Source organism: Sinocyclocheilus grahami, unplaced genomic scaffold, assembly GCF_001515645.1.
Source record: "Sinocyclocheilus grahami isolate Dianchi unplaced genomic scaffold, SAMN03320097.WGS_v1.1 scaffold1725.1, whole genome shotgun sequence".
Classification (NCBI taxonomy): Eukaryota; Metazoa; Chordata; class Actinopteri; order Cypriniformes; family Cyprinidae; genus Sinocyclocheilus; species Sinocyclocheilus grahami.
The window spans coordinates 79954-98458 of NW_015506904.1; the positions used below are offsets into that span (position 1 = coordinate 79954).

At 36.9% G+C, this 18505-nt stretch overlaps 1 protein-coding gene across 1 annotated transcript in view; it reads left to right on the top strand.

Moving 5' to 3' along the window:
- The window catches only part of LOC107572260 (sushi domain-containing protein 1-like), a 16774-nt gene extending 1157 nt beyond the window's left edge, over positions 1-15617 (top strand). The window contains 18 exon segments of the mRNA XM_016258681.1: positions 103-246; positions 330-479; positions 3588-3740; positions 4295-4474; positions 4699-4878; positions 4967-5146; positions 10005-10184; positions 10311-10490; positions 11523-11702; positions 11894-12073; positions 12906-13070; positions 13179-13270; positions 13357-13543; positions 13955-14048; positions 14836-15091; positions 15190-15229; positions 15327-15420; positions 15523-15617. Of these exon segments, the coding sequence (XP_016114167.1) occupies positions 103-246; positions 330-479; positions 3588-3740; positions 4295-4474; positions 4699-4878; positions 4967-5146; positions 10005-10184; positions 10311-10490; positions 11523-11702; positions 11894-12073; positions 12906-13070; positions 13179-13270; positions 13357-13543; positions 13955-14048; positions 14836-15091; positions 15190-15229; positions 15327-15420; positions 15523-15568 (2681 nt within the window). The 3' untranslated portion in view covers positions 15569-15617.
- The last annotated feature ends 2888 nt before the right edge of the window (positions 15618-18505 follow it).

Below are 18505 nucleotides of genomic sequence, written 5' to 3' on the forward strand. Positions count from 1 at the left end.
ATAATTGTAAATCGAACATGTTAGAAGGATGCATGTCAGTACAGTATGTATTTTCATTTTAAATTGGAAATGTTAATCCAGATTTTTCACTCTTCTCCTCAGATATAACAGTGAAGGCAGACACAGTGGATGTTTGTGCCTCTTGCCATCAAAACGCTACCTGTAATGATAAAACTGATGGATCTGGGGGGAAAGTGTGCAACTGCATGTATGGATTTGTTGGCAACGGAAGGACCTACTGCCAAGGTTTGATTATCCTTAGAACTGTTTAATAGCTGAGCACACCTTTTTGATTGATAAACTTATATTTTATATTTGTTTTAACACAGATAAAGATGAGTGTCAGCTGGGTAAAATCTGTGGCGATCACACCAAGTGTCAAAACACGTACGGCAGCTATTACTGCACCTGTCTCGCAGGCTACAGCCCATCCAATCACATGAACACATTCATACCCAATGATGGAACGTACTGCCATGGTGAGTTTTCATTTCAGGAAAGGAGTGCATTTGTAGAGCTGTGTCAGTCGAGCTTCATGTCTTCCCCATAGTTGTTGTTTCCTGACTGAAACAGGAGGTGCAGAGATGTTGCAGGAAGGGTGTGAACATGGTTTTGCAAGTGATATATCCTGAATGGCTTAATTTGTTAACAAGTTCTGCAAAACGTATTGCTCAACTGTGGCTAAACAATGTTTAATGGGAGTTGCTTCAAGTGGAATGTGTCAAAATACATTAAAGGACAAGTCATACTAAAAACAAAATTTTATAACTTTAACCATGTATTGCTTCGACTTAATTATCATAATCTTAGATAGATTTATGTATTTATTTATTTATGTGGCTCATAATAGATCCTGTTATGATGATTTCAGTAGGAAATATAGCTGCAAGCAGCAATTTTGGGGCCGAGCCAAGCCCATCAAACACATAAAGTTGGATTGGTTGAAGCATTATGGTAATTCTTTTTTGCCAAAGTGGTTTGAAACGAAATGAGCAGAATTACTTAAAGGGGTCATATGATGCAATTTCAAGTTTTCCTTACTCTTTGGAGTGATACGAGCTGTTCGTGCATAGATAAGATCCCTGAAGTTGCAAAGACTAAAGTCTCAAACCCAAAGAGATATTCTTTATAAAAGTTAAGACTGGTCCACGCCCTCCTAAAACGCCTCGTTTAAACACGCCCCCACATGTCTATGTCACTGTGTGGGAAGATTGGCATAGCACCGCCCAAATGTATGCAAAGAAAGTAGGCATAACTTTGATTCTCGCTGTAGTATTGTTCACATGTCGTGGAGACGCTGTGTGTTTCGTTGTGAAAGCAAAACTACTTTGTTTGGCCTTCCAAAAGAGGACACGACTAGAAATCAGTGGTTAAGTTGTAAGTTGTTCCAGAACAGTTCAACCCAAATATTCAGATGTGTGCAGAGCATTTTATGGAGGACTGTTTCCTGAACCTGGGAGAGTAGCCTACAATGCCGTCTGTGCACAAAGGCTGTTTCTATAAAGTGGGGCAATTCCAACTTTGCAAGGACAGTCTGGCGCTTCTGACTCGCAAACTGTAAGTGCGTTTTCATATTTAAAGGATTTGCCACTGATGATTCAAACGCAAGTTTTGAGCAGTGTAGAGTAGCACTTGTTGTTTGTCGTTTCTCCAATCACAAATGCAGACATGGTTTTATGTTTACGCAACGCGATACGCAACACAACTCGTAAAAAGACAGTATAAGGGGCCATTCACATATCGCGACTTGAGCGCTCAAGTTCGTTATTTCAAATGTAGACGCGCGACAGGCGCGCTCATATTGGAAGCGACGCGGTCGCGAACTAACCAATCAGCTTCATCCTTTCCCGTAACAACATTGAAAGCTCAGCTAAGATGAAGGAACAGCTGATCATAGCTGTACAGGGATAGCCATTTTTAAATAAATTTAGTAGCAGAGCTACTGCAAGCGATTTTTAGTGCTGCAAATCCATTTATCCTTTGCTGAAACTTCCACGTCTTCATGGAGAGCGCAGGCCATGGTTGCTTGGCTATGACAGACGCCTCCGGAGCGCAAGCACTCGAATGCTTTGGAAAAAAGCAGAAAGCGGCATGCCTAGCGTTTTCCACGCGTTTTTAGGTGCGACATGTGAACAGCCCCTAAGTCAGTATAATCAGTAATTATGTCCCCACGGGATGCAACAAATGCCTCGTTTGTAATGGACTTTATTGCTTTTGTGTCGTCACGCCGGGACACGGCATCACAGTATGGTAAGGGGCGTAACATTTCTGTCACACGCTTGAGGTATTCGGCCAATCACAACGCACTGGATAGCTGGCCAATCAGAGCACACCTCACTTTTCAGAACGATGAGCTTTATAAAAATCAATGCGTTTCAGAAAGGCGGGGCATAGAGGAGAAACAATAATGTACAGTATTTGGAAAATTAGTTTTTTGTCCCTTAAAGCGCATAAACACATTGCATTACACCAAATACACAAAATAATGTTCTTTTTAGCAACATCATATGACCCCCTTTAAAAAAAAAATCTAATTTTTATATTTCTTGACCAGTAGGTGGTTTTGCAACTGTCAGGTTATGCTTGTCATGACTGGTACCAAATTTTGTCTTAATATTTGCAAGTGTTGCAGAGATATAGTCTCATGTTCACTTCGGCATGCACGTCATCAAATTTATGAAGCCATTTCTCAGGAGTGATTTTGTTTATTGAATAAAATCAAAGTCATAACTACCTTTCTGCTCAGCCTCATAATCATCTAAGCAAAATTTTTTAGTACCTTCAAAGCATGATATTGATGACACATACCGAATTTTGTAATGATATGCCAATACATTCATAAAAATATAGCATTTTATGACAAAATTATAAATGGTCGACGCCCAAAAAGGCCAGCGATGATATAAAAATGAAAAATTGGCATGTCGAACTAATCTAAAGAGGCCAGTCTCATTATTTTCTGGTCGAACCTTTAAGTTATGAGCAAAAATATACTTTTTTATACCTAATGACCAGTAGGTGGCGCTGTGCAGAAAATGTGCAGGTACCTTCTGTTTGTGGTTATTATGAGACACACCAATTTTGGTTTAAGTACACTAAAGCAGGGGTTTTCAAACCTGTCCTGGAGGACCCCCAGCACTGCACATTTTGTATGTCTCCAACATCAGTCACACCCTGTTCAGTCTTGCAGTCTCTGCTAATGAGGAATCAGGTGTGTTAGATGAGGGAGACATACAAAATGTGTGGAGGCCCTCCAGGACAGGTTTGAAAACCCCTGCGCTAAAGCGTTGCGGAGATGTAGCCTCACATCCGCGTTTACGTGCTCACCGTCAAATTTGTGAAATAATTTCTCGGGAACGATTCTGAATATAGAAAAAAAAGCTTTTATCATGAGCTTTTATCAGCTCATGATAATCTGAGCAAAAGTTGGTGAAGATTGGACAAAATTTGTAGAAGAATTGAAAAAACACAGCTTGTTAAAATTCAAAATGGTGGGAATTGTAAACGTGGTATGCAGTTAGACTCTGATAATGTTGAACAGGCAGCACATTTCTCCTCTCACTTCATGATGTTGTTTTTGCATGTAGATATAGATGAGTGTGGCATGCAGGGGGTCTGTGGTGAAGGAGGTCTCTGTCACAACACAGAGGGAGATTTCACCTGTTCCTGTCAGACAGGTTACACAGTCCAGTATGGGTCAGAACCCTTTAATCCATACCGGGATGCGGCTTACTGCAAGGGTAAGAACAGAGCCATTGCACTTCGAAAGTCGTACAGTACATAAATCACTCATTTGGACCTCTATAGAAATATCACCTCATTTACAAGAACACTGTGTGTTTTAGTCACATGCCATTATTTGTTTCATAATACTACAGCTGAAAAAATATATATATATTAGTGATGCTTGCTTAAGGCATTAATGATACTTCAAATTGTGTGGCTTATTGAGGAGAGGCGTGTTTTGTTTTTTCACTGAATAAAACCAATTTACATTGGAGGAGGGACCTGAGTTGTTGAAATCACCCTGAACACAACCACCACAACACCTAATCAGACTCCTCAGAACACTATAGCAACAAACCAGAACACCCTATCTACAATCCAGGAGCACCTTAGTAACTGCCTAGCAACCTCTTAAAATAGAGTAGCAATGGCATATATTATAAAATTCTGAGAAAGTTGCATGAGAAAATTGTCAAGGATATATATACACAGTATATAATGTGTGTGTGTCTAATGTTAATATTACTATGACGTAATGGATCTGTTTTTGTGTGTCTGTTTTCTATAGTGATAGACTGTGGATCTCCTCCATCAGTCCTCCACGCTGAGCAGGTCTCCCCCATGATCACACACTACAACAGTGAACTCCAGTATGGCTGCAGTGAGGGATTTCAGTGGAAGAGAGGACAGAATTCCTCCGTCTGTGGTCTGGATGAAAAATGGCACGGACCCAGTCTGGTCTGTGAAGGTAATATTTACGTTTGAGCAAATCAGTCTGCCAGATCTTGAATTAAGGGTAATGCACTAAAGTCAACATGAAATTATGTTCATCACTCATTTTGTTTCCATAATGTAACATTTAAACACGCACACAAAAATGCAGGTTGGGATTTTAACCCTTTTGATTTGACACAGGCTTTTGCAAATGTATTGCATATTTTTACTGACACAATTTAATCAATTTTTACATAGAAGTGGACTGTGGGGAACCTCATGTTTTTCCTCAGTCAAAAACGGTTTGGAATAACATCTCACGCATGGGATCATTGGCGCTGTATGTGTGTGACCCACATTTTTACAACAGTGGGCGTGAGAATGTATCAGTATGTACTGCTCATGGGACATGGAGCCATCCTGACTTCCAGTGTGAAGGTATCTACTTCTGTTTATTGTGCGCACAGAAATATGACACTGAATCTCAAGCAAAGAATCTGTTGAGTTTGTGTTTGTGTGTGTTTAGAGATTCAGTGCGGTTCTCCTCCGGTCCTGCCTCACTCAGTGCTATTCTGGAATGGTGTCAGTAAGATTGGTTCTGTGGCTCTGTATGGCTGTGATGTTGGATATCGCAGTTTGGATACAGGAAATGTGTCTGTGTGTGAAAGTGATGGTCAGTGGAGTAACCCAGACTATTCTTGTGAAGGTACAGAGAATCTTGTCACATTTTTTAATGTCTGAAGAAAGTTTTAAAGGAATAGTTCGCCAAAAAAATGAAAGTGCTGTTATCTTTTATTTACCTTGGTGCCATTCCAAACCTGTGCGAGTTTCTTTCTTCCCTACACTCTTAAAAATAAAGGTTTCAAAAGAGGGGTTTTCACAACGATGCCACAGAAGAAAGTGTTTTGGTTTCCCAAAGAACCTTTCAGTGAACCGTTCTTAAAAGAAACATTTTTTTCTTAATGTAAATAATATTTGAATCATCTAAACAACATTTTTTCCACCATAAAAAACCTTTTGTCCAATAGTAAGGTTCAATGGATGTTAAAGGTTCAAAGTATCCTCACTGTTCTTGTCCGTACAATGAAAGTGAATGACTGTCAAGCTAAAAAAAAAAAGACAAAAAGCACTAAACAATTATCAAAAAAGTTAAGTTATACAAGTTATCAAAAAAAAAAATCAAAAGTAGTTCTGAAAACTCTATTTGCTATGTTCCAAATCTTCTGAAGACATATTATGTTCTTCGTGTACAATTCTGCATATTCAAACTTGGCTACAAGACATACAAACAACAATGTAATTTGTTAACACTTAAGTCTCACCAGCTGTGACTTTTATGCTTCTTTTCTGGGTTTTTGCAGATTGACAGTAAAAATCCCCATTCTCTTTTATGTATGGAAAAGAGCAGCTCAGAAAAAACACTGCTTTTGTGCTCCACAGAAGATAGAAAGCCATACAATTTTGAAATGGCATTCTGAATAAATGATGACAGTGTTGACAAAATATAATGTTGCGCATAGGAGCATTTGCGAATCTTTCACACAAAAATGGTTGTCTCTCTTGCTTTTGTGATATTCTGGAACAACTTACAACTTAACCACTGATTTCTAGTCGTGTCCTCTTTTGGAAGTCTTATTTAAATTCAACTTAAAATACTGCATTGAACATGCAAGAACTTACAATATGACCTTTGGCAGTAAGGGCCCAACTAACAGACTGCTAATTTGTCTTTGCTCAAAGCATGGAGACTTATAATTACATAAAGATTTGTTATTCAGAATTAATAGGTGTTTTAGCTCTATGTAATGTATTTGATTATATTTTGTTGTAAAAGTTGTGTTTAAAGTCACCATTAGAGTGACAGTGTTTTTGAACTTCCAGAGGACGTTTGCTTAACAAACTGATACACAAATTAGGCAAAGTTCATGCTTAGCTTAACTTAAAATGCAAACCTTAAATCCACAAGTAAAAGCATTATTATTTTGGAGTTTGTAGAACATATTATATTATGTTTAATAAAAACAGAATAAAGACACTTTAATTCTTAAGTTGATGCAAAATTAAAAAAACAAAAATCAGTTACTGCCTTAAATTAAGTATAATTGAATTGGCTGTACAAGTCATTTCAACTTAGATTATATTAAACTGACTTAAAAAATCAAGTTAAATCTCATATAACTTAAAGGGTTAGTTCACCCAAAAATGAAAATTAGACTGTGTTTTACTCACCCCCGAGGCATCCTAGGTGTATATGACTTTCTTCTTTCAGACGAATCCAGTCGGAGTTATATTAAAATTGTCCTGGCTATTCCAAGCTCTATCAATGCAGTCAGTGTGTGACCCACATTTTTACAACAGTGGGCGTGAGAATGTATCAGTATGTACTGCTCATGGGACATGGAGCCATCCTGACTTCCAGTGTGAAGGTATCTACTTCTGTTTATTGTGCGCACAGAAATATGACACTGAATCTCAAGCAAAGAATCTGTTGAGTTTGTGTTTGTGTGTGTTTAGAGATTCAGTGCGGTTCTCCTCCGGTCCTGCCTCACTCAGTGCTATTCTGGAATGGTGTCAGTAAGATTGGTTCTGTGGCTCTGTATGGCTGTGATGTTGGATATCGCAGTTTGGATACAGGAAATGTGTCTGTGTGTGAAAGTGATGGTCAGTGGAGTAACCCAGACTATTCTTGTGAAGGTACAGAGAATCTTGTCACATTTTTTAATGTCTGAAGAAAGTTTTAAAGGAATAGTTCGCCAAAAAAATGAAAGTGCTGTTATCTTTTATTTACCTTGGTGCCATTCCAAACCTGTGCGAGTTTCTTTCTTCCCTACACTCTTAAAAATAAAGGTTTCAAAAGAGGGGTTTTCACAACGATGCCACAGAAGAAAGTGTTTTGGTTTCCCAAAGAACCTTTCAGTGAACCGTTCTTAAAAGAAACATTTTTTTCTTAATGTAAATAATATTTGAATCATCTAAACAACATTTTTTCCACCATAAAAAACCTTTTGTCCAATAGTAAGGTTCAATGGATGTTAAAGGTTCAAAGTATCCTCACTGTTCTTGTCCGTACAATGAAAGTGAATGACTGTCAAGCTAAAAAAAAAAAGACAAAAAGCACTAAACAATTATCAAAAAAGTTAAGTTATACAAGTTATCAAAAAAAAATATCAAAAGTAGTTCTGAAAACTCTATTTGCTATGTTCCAAATCTTCTGAAGACATATTATGTTCTTCGTGTACAATTCTGCATATTCAAACTTGGCTACAAGACATACAAACAACAATGTAATTTGTTAACACTTAAGTCTCACCAGCTGTGACTTTTATGCTTCTTTTCTGGGTTTTTGCAGATTGACAGTAAAAATCCCCATTCTCTTTTATGTATGGAAAAGAGCAGCTCAGAAAAAACACTGCTTTTGTGCTCCACAGAAGATAGAAAGCCATACAATTTTGAAATGGCATTCTGAATAAATGATGACAGTGTTGACAAAATATAATGTTGCGCATAGGAGCATTTGCGAATCTTTCACACAAAAATGGTTGTCTCTCTTGCTTTTGTGATATTCTGGAACAATTTACAACTTAACCACTGATTTCTAGTCGTGTCCTCTTTTGGAAGTCTTATATAAATTCAACTTAAAATACTGCATTGAACATGCAAGAACTTACAATATGACCTTTGGCAGTAAGGGCCCAACTAACAGACTGCTAATTTGTCTTTGCTCAAAGCATGGAGACTTATAATTACATAAAGATTTGTTATTCAGAATTAATAGGTGTTTTAGCTCTATGTAATGTTTTTAATTATATTTTGTTGTAAAAGTTGTGTTTAAAGTCACCATTAGAGTGACAGTGTTTTTGAACTTCCAGAGGACGTTTGCTTAACAAACTGATACACAAATTAGGCAAACCAATCAAGTTCTACATCATCATTATGTAATGTTCATGCTTAGCTTAACTTAAAATGCAAACCTTAAATCCACAAGTAAAAGCATTATTATTTTGGAGTTTGTAGAACATATTATATTATGTTTAATAAAAACAGAATAAAGAAACTTTAATTCTTAAGTTGATGCAAAATTAAAAAAACAAAAATCAGTTACTGCCTTAAATTAAGTATAATTGAATTGGCTGTACAAGTCATTTCAACTTAGATTATATTAAACTGACTTAAAAAATCAAGTTAAATCTCATATAACTTAAAGGGTTAGTTCACCCAAAAATGAAAATTAGACTGTGTTTTACTCACCCCCGAGGCATCCTAGGTGTATATGACTTTCTTCTTTCAGACGAATCCAGTCGGAGTTATATTAAAATTGTCCTGGCTATTCCAAGCTCTATCAATGCAGTCAGCGGGTGTTGCAGTGCTTCAGTCCAAAAGAAGTGAAATAAAAAGCGCCCATCCATTAAAAAAAAAAGTGTCTCGCACGTCTCCGGGGGGTGAACAAAGGCCTTCTGTAGTGAATCGATGTGTTTTTGTAAGAACAATATCCATATTCAAAACTTAATAATCACTTTAATGTAGCTTGCGCTCACTGTTGTACACGGAAGCAGTTCTGGGCTGATGACGTATGAGGTCGGCTTTGCGTATGCGCCGCTCAGAAGTGACGCATGCAGGAGTGCAGCGGAGAGATCAAAACAAAACAACGGTCTCTAATTACAAGTACAAAACGAGGATTTGTAAAGAAGAATGTTGGAGGATTTTGATATAAGCCAAGAGACTGGTTTTCCTTTGATAAAGTAAGGAAACTTTGCTTCCTTTGCTCCTGTTAACAAACGTTGGTTTTCACGAGACTCCCTGGTGTATGCGCAGCGCTGAACTCATACGTCATCCGCCCGGAGCTGCTTCCGGGTACAACTGTTGGCACAAGCTACATTAAAGTGATTATTGCGTTTTGAATATGGATATTTTTCTTACAAAAACGCATCGCTTCGCTACAGGAGGCCTTTGTTCACCCCCCAGACTCATGTGAGACACTCTTTTTTTTATGGATGGGCGCTTTTTATTTCACTGCTTTTGGACTGAAGCACTGCAACACCCGCCGACTGCAATGATAGAGCTTGGAATAGCCAGGACAATTTTTAATATAACTCCGACTGGATTCGTCTGAAAGAAGAAAGTCATATACACCTAGGATGCCTCGGGGGTGAGTAAAACACAGCCTAATTCTCATTTTTGGGTGAATTAACCCTTTAAAGGAGTAGTTCACCAAAAAAATTTAATTTGCTGGAAATGTACTCACCGTCAGGCCATCCAAGATATAGATGAGTTTGTTTCTTCATCGGAACAGATTTGTAGTGATTTAGAATTACATCACAAATGGATCTTGAGCAGTGAATGGGTGCCGTCAGAATGAGAGTCCAAACTGTAAAATGAAGGTAATGGAAAAACATATGTTGCTATGCCTGGAGTATATTTTAAAAAAAGTCCTGAAGCTGGTTGCCTCATGTTTTTGAGGTTTCTCATTTTCAGATTTTTTAATCTTCCACCCTAAGCAATGTAAATCCTCTTTATACTGCAGTGATTCAGTCATGACCATTGACATGTCATTTCCTTCTCAACAGAGATTGTGTGTGGGGAGCCGCCTATACTGCCCCTCACTGTACACATATGGAATGGCAGAGTCACATTTAACAGCACTGTAACATATCACTGCAAACACGGTTACTATCCGAAACAAGGACTTAATATATCTGTGTGCGCTGAGAATGGTTACTGGACAAAACCAACTCTGTTGTGCAAAGGTATTTGTTTACATTTCTTTTAAAACTCAGTTAACTTTTCTTTTTCTTTTTTTTTTTAAGTAAATGAACTGACTTTGTATGTAATGTGTAACTGAAGACATTTTCAAGGTTTTTATTGTTTCTCAGAGGTGAACTGTGGAGTACCGCCCTCTCTACCCCTCTCTGTTATGATATGGAGAGGAGACACTAAAGTTGGATCTAGTGTGTCTTATAAGTGCATTGAGGGATTTTATAATATTAGGAAAGGAGATACGTCAGTGTGCTATTCAGAGGGAATCTGGAGTCATCCTGATTTTCTGTGCCAAGGTATATTTTTATGCTTTTTTTTCTTGTTGACATGTTTTCTCTCTTTATTTCTTGAATGGGTCATTCTCACGAAACTGCCATTTATTTAGTTCAATTTTGATTCAATTTAATTCAATAGTTGAATAACAGCGTGAATGTTAAAAGCTCTTTAGTTATGAAACAAACTAAGCTCTACTATAAAGCAACTCTAGAGAAGATAATAGTGTGATTATTCAGCTCAAGTCAGTTAAGTTAAAATAAGTTAAAATTTGCTGAAAATGTACTCATCTGCAGGTCATCCAAGATGTAGAGGAGTTTGTTTCTTTATCTGAACAGATTTGGAGAAATACAGCATTGCACCACTTGCTCACCAATGCATCCTCTGCAGTGAATGGGTGCCGTCAGAATGAGAGTCCAAACAGCTGATAAAAACATCACAATAATCCACAAATAATCCAGACCACTCCAGTCCATCAGTTAATGTCTGGTGAAATAAAAGCTGCATGTTTGAAATAAACAAATCTATCATTAAGATGTTAGCTTTAAACCATCACTTGCTAGGCAAAATTCAAATTCATAAACCATAATAATGCTTCCTGCAGTGAAAAAGTCCATCCCCTGTTGTCCACATCAAAATCCACCAACGTATTGGTTTTGGATTGTTGTGGCTTGTAAATGGTCCCTGATCTGTGCATATTTCTCTCTTGATTCAGATGACTTTTTCCACTGGAGAAAGCAATATTATGGATTATGGAAGCAACAGTTTGTAGTTAAAAACATCTCCATGATTACACGCAGCTTTTTGCTTCACAAGATGTTAACTGACGCTACATTTCTCCAAATCTGTTCAGATGAAGAAACAAACTCATCTAAATCTTGGACGGCTTAAGGGTGAGCACATTTTGAGCAAATGTTTATTTTTGGGTGAACTATTCCTTTTTAGGTAGATTGACAATTCCCTGAGAATGACCCATTTGATAATTCAGCATTGTTCTCTTTAATAAGCTGATATGTATGCTCATATACAGTGTGTCTGTATGTGTGTTTGTTTAGAAGTAGACTGTGGCATCCCCGTCTCATTACCTCACTCAGTTGTGTTGTGGAATAACAGCTCCTGTCTGGGCTCTGTGGCCCTTTATGTGTGTGAAGCTGGATTTCGTACTGTGGGTGAAGGAAATGTGTCATTGTGTAACTCGGACGCAAAGTGGAGCAAAGTTAACATGAGATGTGAAGGTACTGACAACATTCTGTCATTGATTACTCACCTTCGTGTCATTCAAAACGTATGACTTTTTTTCTTTTTCGTGGAACAACATTTAAGCTGTTTTACACTTTACGGTCATCATACATATTTCAGTTGGAAATGTGCAGCATTTTTGCAGTGGTCTTTATTTCTAACGCTTAACACTGGTCCCATTGAACAGAGATAAACTGTGGGCCTCCCCCAGAATTCCCACTAACAGATATAAACTGGAACAAAGCATCTACGCTGGGCAGTGTGGTTCAGTACAAATGTAAATATGGACTCACACAGGAGAGTGGCAAAAACATGACAACATGTACATCCGATGGAACATGGGAAAAAGTGTCTGTAAAATGTACAGGTAAACTGAACTGAATTCCGATTATAATGACGTACACTATGTTTAAAAGAGGTCAGTAATGTTTCAATGTTTTTTTTTTTTAAAAGAAATTAATACTTTTATTCAACAAGGATGCATTAAACTGATCAAAAGTGACAAAAGACATTAATAATGTTACAAAAATGTGCTCTTTCAAATAAATGCTGTTCTTTTAAATTTTCTATTAATCAAATAATACTAAAAAAAATATCACTGTTTCCACAAAAATATGAAGCAGCATGACTCTTTTCAACATTGATCCTAAGAAATGTTTCTTGAGCAGCAAATCAGAATGATTTCTGAAGGATCATGTGACACTGAAGACTGGAGTAATGATGAAATGCCGTTTTATATTTATACTTTTCTATTAATTACCATCTCTTTTGGCCAAAAGAGAGGTTTTACATGGTTGCCTTTTTTCCATTTCTGCTGTTTCCTGAATTGATTTAGTGTTTAATTTTACCCGAAGAGCCACGAAATAACCAAAAATAAATTTTGAATATAGAATGTTGTGGAAAATTGCTTTTTTTAACCATAGTTTGACAACACGTGCTACATGAACTTTTAAATTAATATAAACTTTCTATATTAATGTTATTTATTTTTTATAGTTAAGATGATAAGGTATATGCCCATGTGTAAACAGACTGTCAGAAATAACCCTGCAGCAAAACAATGTGAAAATTAATTACAATTCGAATTAAAATTAGAATAACAAATTCAAGTCCTTATATTTTGTAACAGATGTTCTATATTTAGATCCACACATTTCAGAACCATTTCTGTCATTCTGTTTTTCTCTCTCCCTCTATAGCACATTGTGACTCTGCACCAGAGGTGCCACATGCAGAGGTAGCATGGCACAACAGCACTGCAGTGATCCACCGCTGTGTTAAAGGACACTACAGACACACAGGAAGTGACATTTCAATATGTGACATCACTGGAAAGTGGCAGATAGCCACCCTGAAATGCAAAGGTACACATCCGCACTGTTCAGCACAAAGGGAAAGTGGACCATAGTCTCAGAAATGTGACTGTCGGCATAAAGTCTGATCTAATTTGTATCTAACTTTGTGTGTTACAGAGTTGAAACTGACAGTTAACAATCTGATGGTGATTAATGAAAGATGCCTACGCTGGAATGCAGAGAATGAGGGTTATAGGGAGAAATACACAGTGAGTATTAAAGAAATTAAGCTATGTCTTTGCACGAGTTGTCTTCTTAAATCATAAATGAGGTTGTATGTAACATCTCAACACAGGTGACATTTGTTGGATTGCGAGGCTTCGAGCAGCTGTTCAGTGACCGGAGAAAAAAGATCTTTAGCTCCTCGGCCCGGTGGCCTGTTCTCTGTTTGAATCTCTTGCCTGCCACAAACTACACCATAACCATTACAGCAGAGTCCACACGAGCCACGTCTACAGTTACAGCAAACACTAGCATACCAGGTACAAAACAAACGCTGCTTTCATGTGAACATCCATAATCATAAACATTTAAAGTCCATATGACATGGCATCTGCAATTCAATTTTACTTGTGTAATGTAACATTTCTGAGCAAAACAGGAGATTCAGTGAAAAACATTCAGAGCAGGTCAAGTTTATCAAGATATAATGCTTTTTTAGTATATATTGTTGTTTGCTATTATTGCATTACTGCAATATCTTTTTAGAAAAGTTGCATTACTTGCAACAGCTGCCCAAGGAAATGCCTTAACAGCTATTTAAACTGACCAATAGTTTGTACAGCCTAGTGTTATTTTAGTAGTTTAGCAGTTTTTTTAATTGTCATTTTTATTGATTTTTACAAGTTATTTTATTCCTTATGTTGACTATAAGGTTTCTTGTGTTCTGTTAGTCCCCCCCACACCAGAAATCAAATACAGTGAAGTAGAAGCTTCATCGCTCACTCTCAAATTACGGAGATCGACCAACACACTTGACTCAATATGGTAAGGACGTTTAACATCGCTTTACATAAACAGTTAATGCCATCTGAGCATCTGAGGTTTAAACGTCTGAAACCAGACTGAAAATGCTTGTATTTTGCATACTTTTCGAAATTTAATACGAATGTTTTAATTACAATTATTTTATCAGCATAGCAATTTTTGAAAATGTGAACTGAAAAATGTACTTGAATTTGAGGATGTCTTTGTGTCTCCTTTGCTTTAATGACAGCTGACGTGAACAAAATCTGATGAACTTCAGATCTGAACTTTTGTGCAAAGGAGTTTAGATGCTCAATGTCAGAAATTTGCTGGAAATAGTACAGTTTCAAATATTAATATAATAATGTAATATAATAAGCTTAAAGCGACGGTCCACCCAAAGGTTTAAATTGTTATCATAAAAGCAGGTATTTTGAAGAATGTTAATAACCAAACAGTTTGAGGTCCCACTGACTTCCGTTTTCTTTTGTCCATATAATGGAAGTCAATGGGAACCAAAACGTTTCAGTTTCCAACATTCTTCAAAATATCTGTTTTTATGTTCCACAGAAGAAAGAAGGTCATACAGGTTTAGAATGACATGAGGGTGAATAAATGATAAGAGATCCCTTTAAATATAAAATAAATAAACAAAAATTGCAAATAAATTCCTAAAGCTGTTTTATTTACAGGTTTTAAAAAACTCTATACGTGCTCCCCACTGCATATGCCGAATATATCAGCTATTGTAGATCATTCTGTATTCAGTTTCTGTGAATGATTTGTTTGTATGTGTCTGTGTGTTCAGCATGTTCCAGGTGTTTGTGATACCAGTCGAGGGTGTGATGCTGTTTGACTGCAGCTCATCTGTAAGTCCGCGGTTCCTCGCGCAGCAGAGATGTGACGGAGGCTACGTCACGGCCCAGATACAGCTCAGCGGCCTGGCCGCAGAAATCAACTTCACTGTAGGAGATCAGCAGCAGTATGGAGACTTCTTCAACGCACCTCTGGAAAATGGAAAAGACTATTATATTATCCTCCGCACTGTGTGTCAGTGGGGAAAGGTGGGTAGATGTCTTTAAAAGAGTGTCTGTAAAATGAGTGCATTTAATACTTTTTTTGATTGGTTCTCTAATTTCTCTCTCTTTGTTTTCTTTGGTAGCCTAGAACACAGTCCTGCGTGATCTGGGCTAAAGCCAGAGGTATAGGTCTTAAATAAACACTGCTTTGTGACACCTACAAATTCTGTGTAAAACATGTGAAGTGGTTCAATATAAACCATTTCTCTTCTCACTTTAGGAACATCCTACATCATGAAGATATCTGCTCTTGTAACTGTTGGATCCATAAGTGCTGTTGGCTCAGTCATTGTCATGGGATACTGGTACAGCTGGTGAGATTGCGGTGTTGTATTTTTATTAATTAACAGGATGAAAATGTTGTGCCTCATGTTTCTTGTAAGCACTGTCAAATTATTCTCTCTGTTTTCTTACAGGTACTGTAAAAAGTCCAGTCCCAGATTTTTTTCTGCAGCAATATAAACCATCTTAACATGTTATACTGATTCCTTGAAATAAAGGCGATTTGTTTGTAAAACTGAGGAGTCAAGTTGTGTCGTCAGTCAAAAACATCCTGCAATATATTACTGACTATATTTTATTATAATGAAAACAACTAAAACACAAGAGGAAAAATTGTGAGGTACAAATAGCCAAAGTTAAGAAAAATAAAAAAAATGAAAATATAGCAGCAAACAGCATTCATCATGGTTCTCAGTGTCTAATATTGAACTATTACGTGTTGTCCAGACTGCTCATCCATTGCTTTTCATAGTGTTGATAAGGATGGATCACATAGTTAGCAGAGGATTTTTAAAAACATAAATCTGTCCTTTAGATGGCAGTGCACTACCACTGTTCATCAGTATGACAATGAAATGGTGTGGCTCTTAAATAAGAGTAATTGCTTTTAATTGCTAAAAACAAAGAAAAAATAGGCCTGCCTGTAACACTTTATTTTGATAGTCCACTTTAGACATTCAACTACCTATAAATAACTTTGCAACTACATGTCAACTAGCAGTCATTAGAGTATTAGTAGACGGTCTGCTTAATATCTATTAACATTTTATGTTGATGGTCGTTCAACTGACTATAAGTAACTTTGCAAGTACAGCAACTTATTCTACTAACCCTAACCTAACAGTCTACAAATGCTCTAATGAGAGTTAGTTGACATGTAGTTGCAAAGTTACTTGCAGTTAGTAGAATGTCTAAAGTGGACTATCGAAATAAAGTGTAACCGCCTGCCCTTTACTTGGTACAGCATGCCACTACAATGGTGGTTCACAAACACAGCACTTCTGTAGTAGCTGTTAAGGTGTAGTAAAACACTCACACATGCAGCAGAAAACTTTGAAATCAAGATTAGGCATAACAATTCTTCAGAATCTTTCATTAATGTGACAGAGTCAGCTGAAAATTTAACAAATAGTTGTAATCTGGCTCAGAGGAAGATAGAAATCATATCTTTGTGGCAGTTTGCACTGTGTACTGCCATCTGATGCACTAAAATGATCATTTCAGCTCACCCGTATTTCCTTCTCCTAGACACTGTGCCTCATACGATGCCGTTTTAGGCAAAGTATCAGGTGCCACGTTTACTTTAAATGCTACAGAAGAGTTCAAAAAAGAGGCAGTACTGGACGAAGAGGTAATCTTCCAAACTGAGTCTCGATAAAGTAAATATCTCTCTTGGTTGTGCTATTCGCAGCTTATGAAGAAGTTTTGTATATTTAAATACCAGCTATGATTTCTCAACAGTCTCTGATGTTGCCTGTTGAAGTTCAAATGGATTGCTTTCCAAAACAAGAGCCCAATTATTCCTTTGCACAAATGCAAGATTTTCTAAATGTCACCTGTGAACCAATAAAAGAACATTTCCCTTTGAAAGATCTTCTCAAAGAAAGTAAAACTTGACCTATACATAGCAAAAAATACACATTGCCTCCAAAAAGTATTTTGAAACTTAAAAATGTCCGAATGTCAGTGCATTAGATAACAAAATATCAAAGCAAAAGTGTTTATGCACAAGTACACTGTCCAAGCAAATCATTTGACAAAAATACATTTGTTTTGGTTTTAAATGATAAAACAATTGATGCACTGTTCAAACGCCAATAAATGTCAATAAATAGCTCAAACGTGCGAATACCAATTGCTTTTAAATTGTATTTAATGCAATTACAATCAGAAAGTGTGACTTTTCGTGCCATTATATTGTGTATAAAAGCCAATAATAATTATATTTAATTTATAGTCACCTCTGCTGATAAACACATGGCTGAGTTGGAGGTCCTGCAAATGCCTGAAAGCAGCTTTGCTAACATTACCTTCAAGGAGTCAAAATCTCCAGGTATGGGAAATTGCTGTTCATATTTAATCACAACCAAAGAGTGGTTCCTGCTGCGGATTGCTCTTCTAATCTCCAGTGACTACAAAACCGAAATTTCAGTTGCTTCAAGGTCTTATGCTGAGATGGAATTAGACCTGCCTCTTTCACCACATAATCATTCACTGTGTTTAGCAGACCTGCTTATGTCCAGCAGACAGCTGCCAGATGAGATAATGCCACCGGTTTATAAGCAGCGAGTTTGTTGCTTTTGTTATATTTATTTTAAATATTTTATTAATGGCTTCAAATGCAGGTAAGCTTTTTAAGTTTCTCTAATCATTTCAGATACAACCTAAATATATATTTTCCAGTCATAAGTGTTTGTTAGATAAGGCAGACATTGCTGTTGCTCATACTTGAGGTTTGAACAAACAAAACTGGAAAATGGAAAATCTAGCTAAAATGCTGTTGTGTCAATTGTTAACAATAAAGGAATAAGCAAAAGTATTACTTATTAAATTATAATCAAGCATAGCGTTAGTTCTGGCAGGTCACGTTAGTCAAGCTCGCATCAGCTGACTCTCAGCTGATCCCCATCAACCTATGGGAATACAACACCTATAATAGACAATGATCGCTACATGATGGTTTTTGAAGTCATGTAAAAAATGTTTTGTGTTATTTTTGTGGCAGATGGGGACAGTGTGTTTAATGAGATGGCACTGCTACATATTCTGGTCACGCTGAAGGAGCTTGTTCTTCTCACATGTGATCTCAACACAGCCAGTGGTAAATATTTGAGAAAAAAACACTCATGTCTCATAGAAATGGTCTGATATTGCTGAGAGGAAATTTGCCCTATGAAATTTCTATTATTTTCCCCTAAATTCAGGTTTTTTTTCTGCATTCCGTTTTTTGATTTTTTTGTTTGCTTTGTTTTTCTGGATTCTGTTTTAGTAGTTAAATTAAAATGTAGTAATCGAAAACGCGTGTCTAATCAATTGAGTTCATGAAACTGTTTAGAATTTCTTGGCCCAATAGGGCCCTATGAAATGTTCTGTTATGAAAAGTTCTGCGTTGTCTTA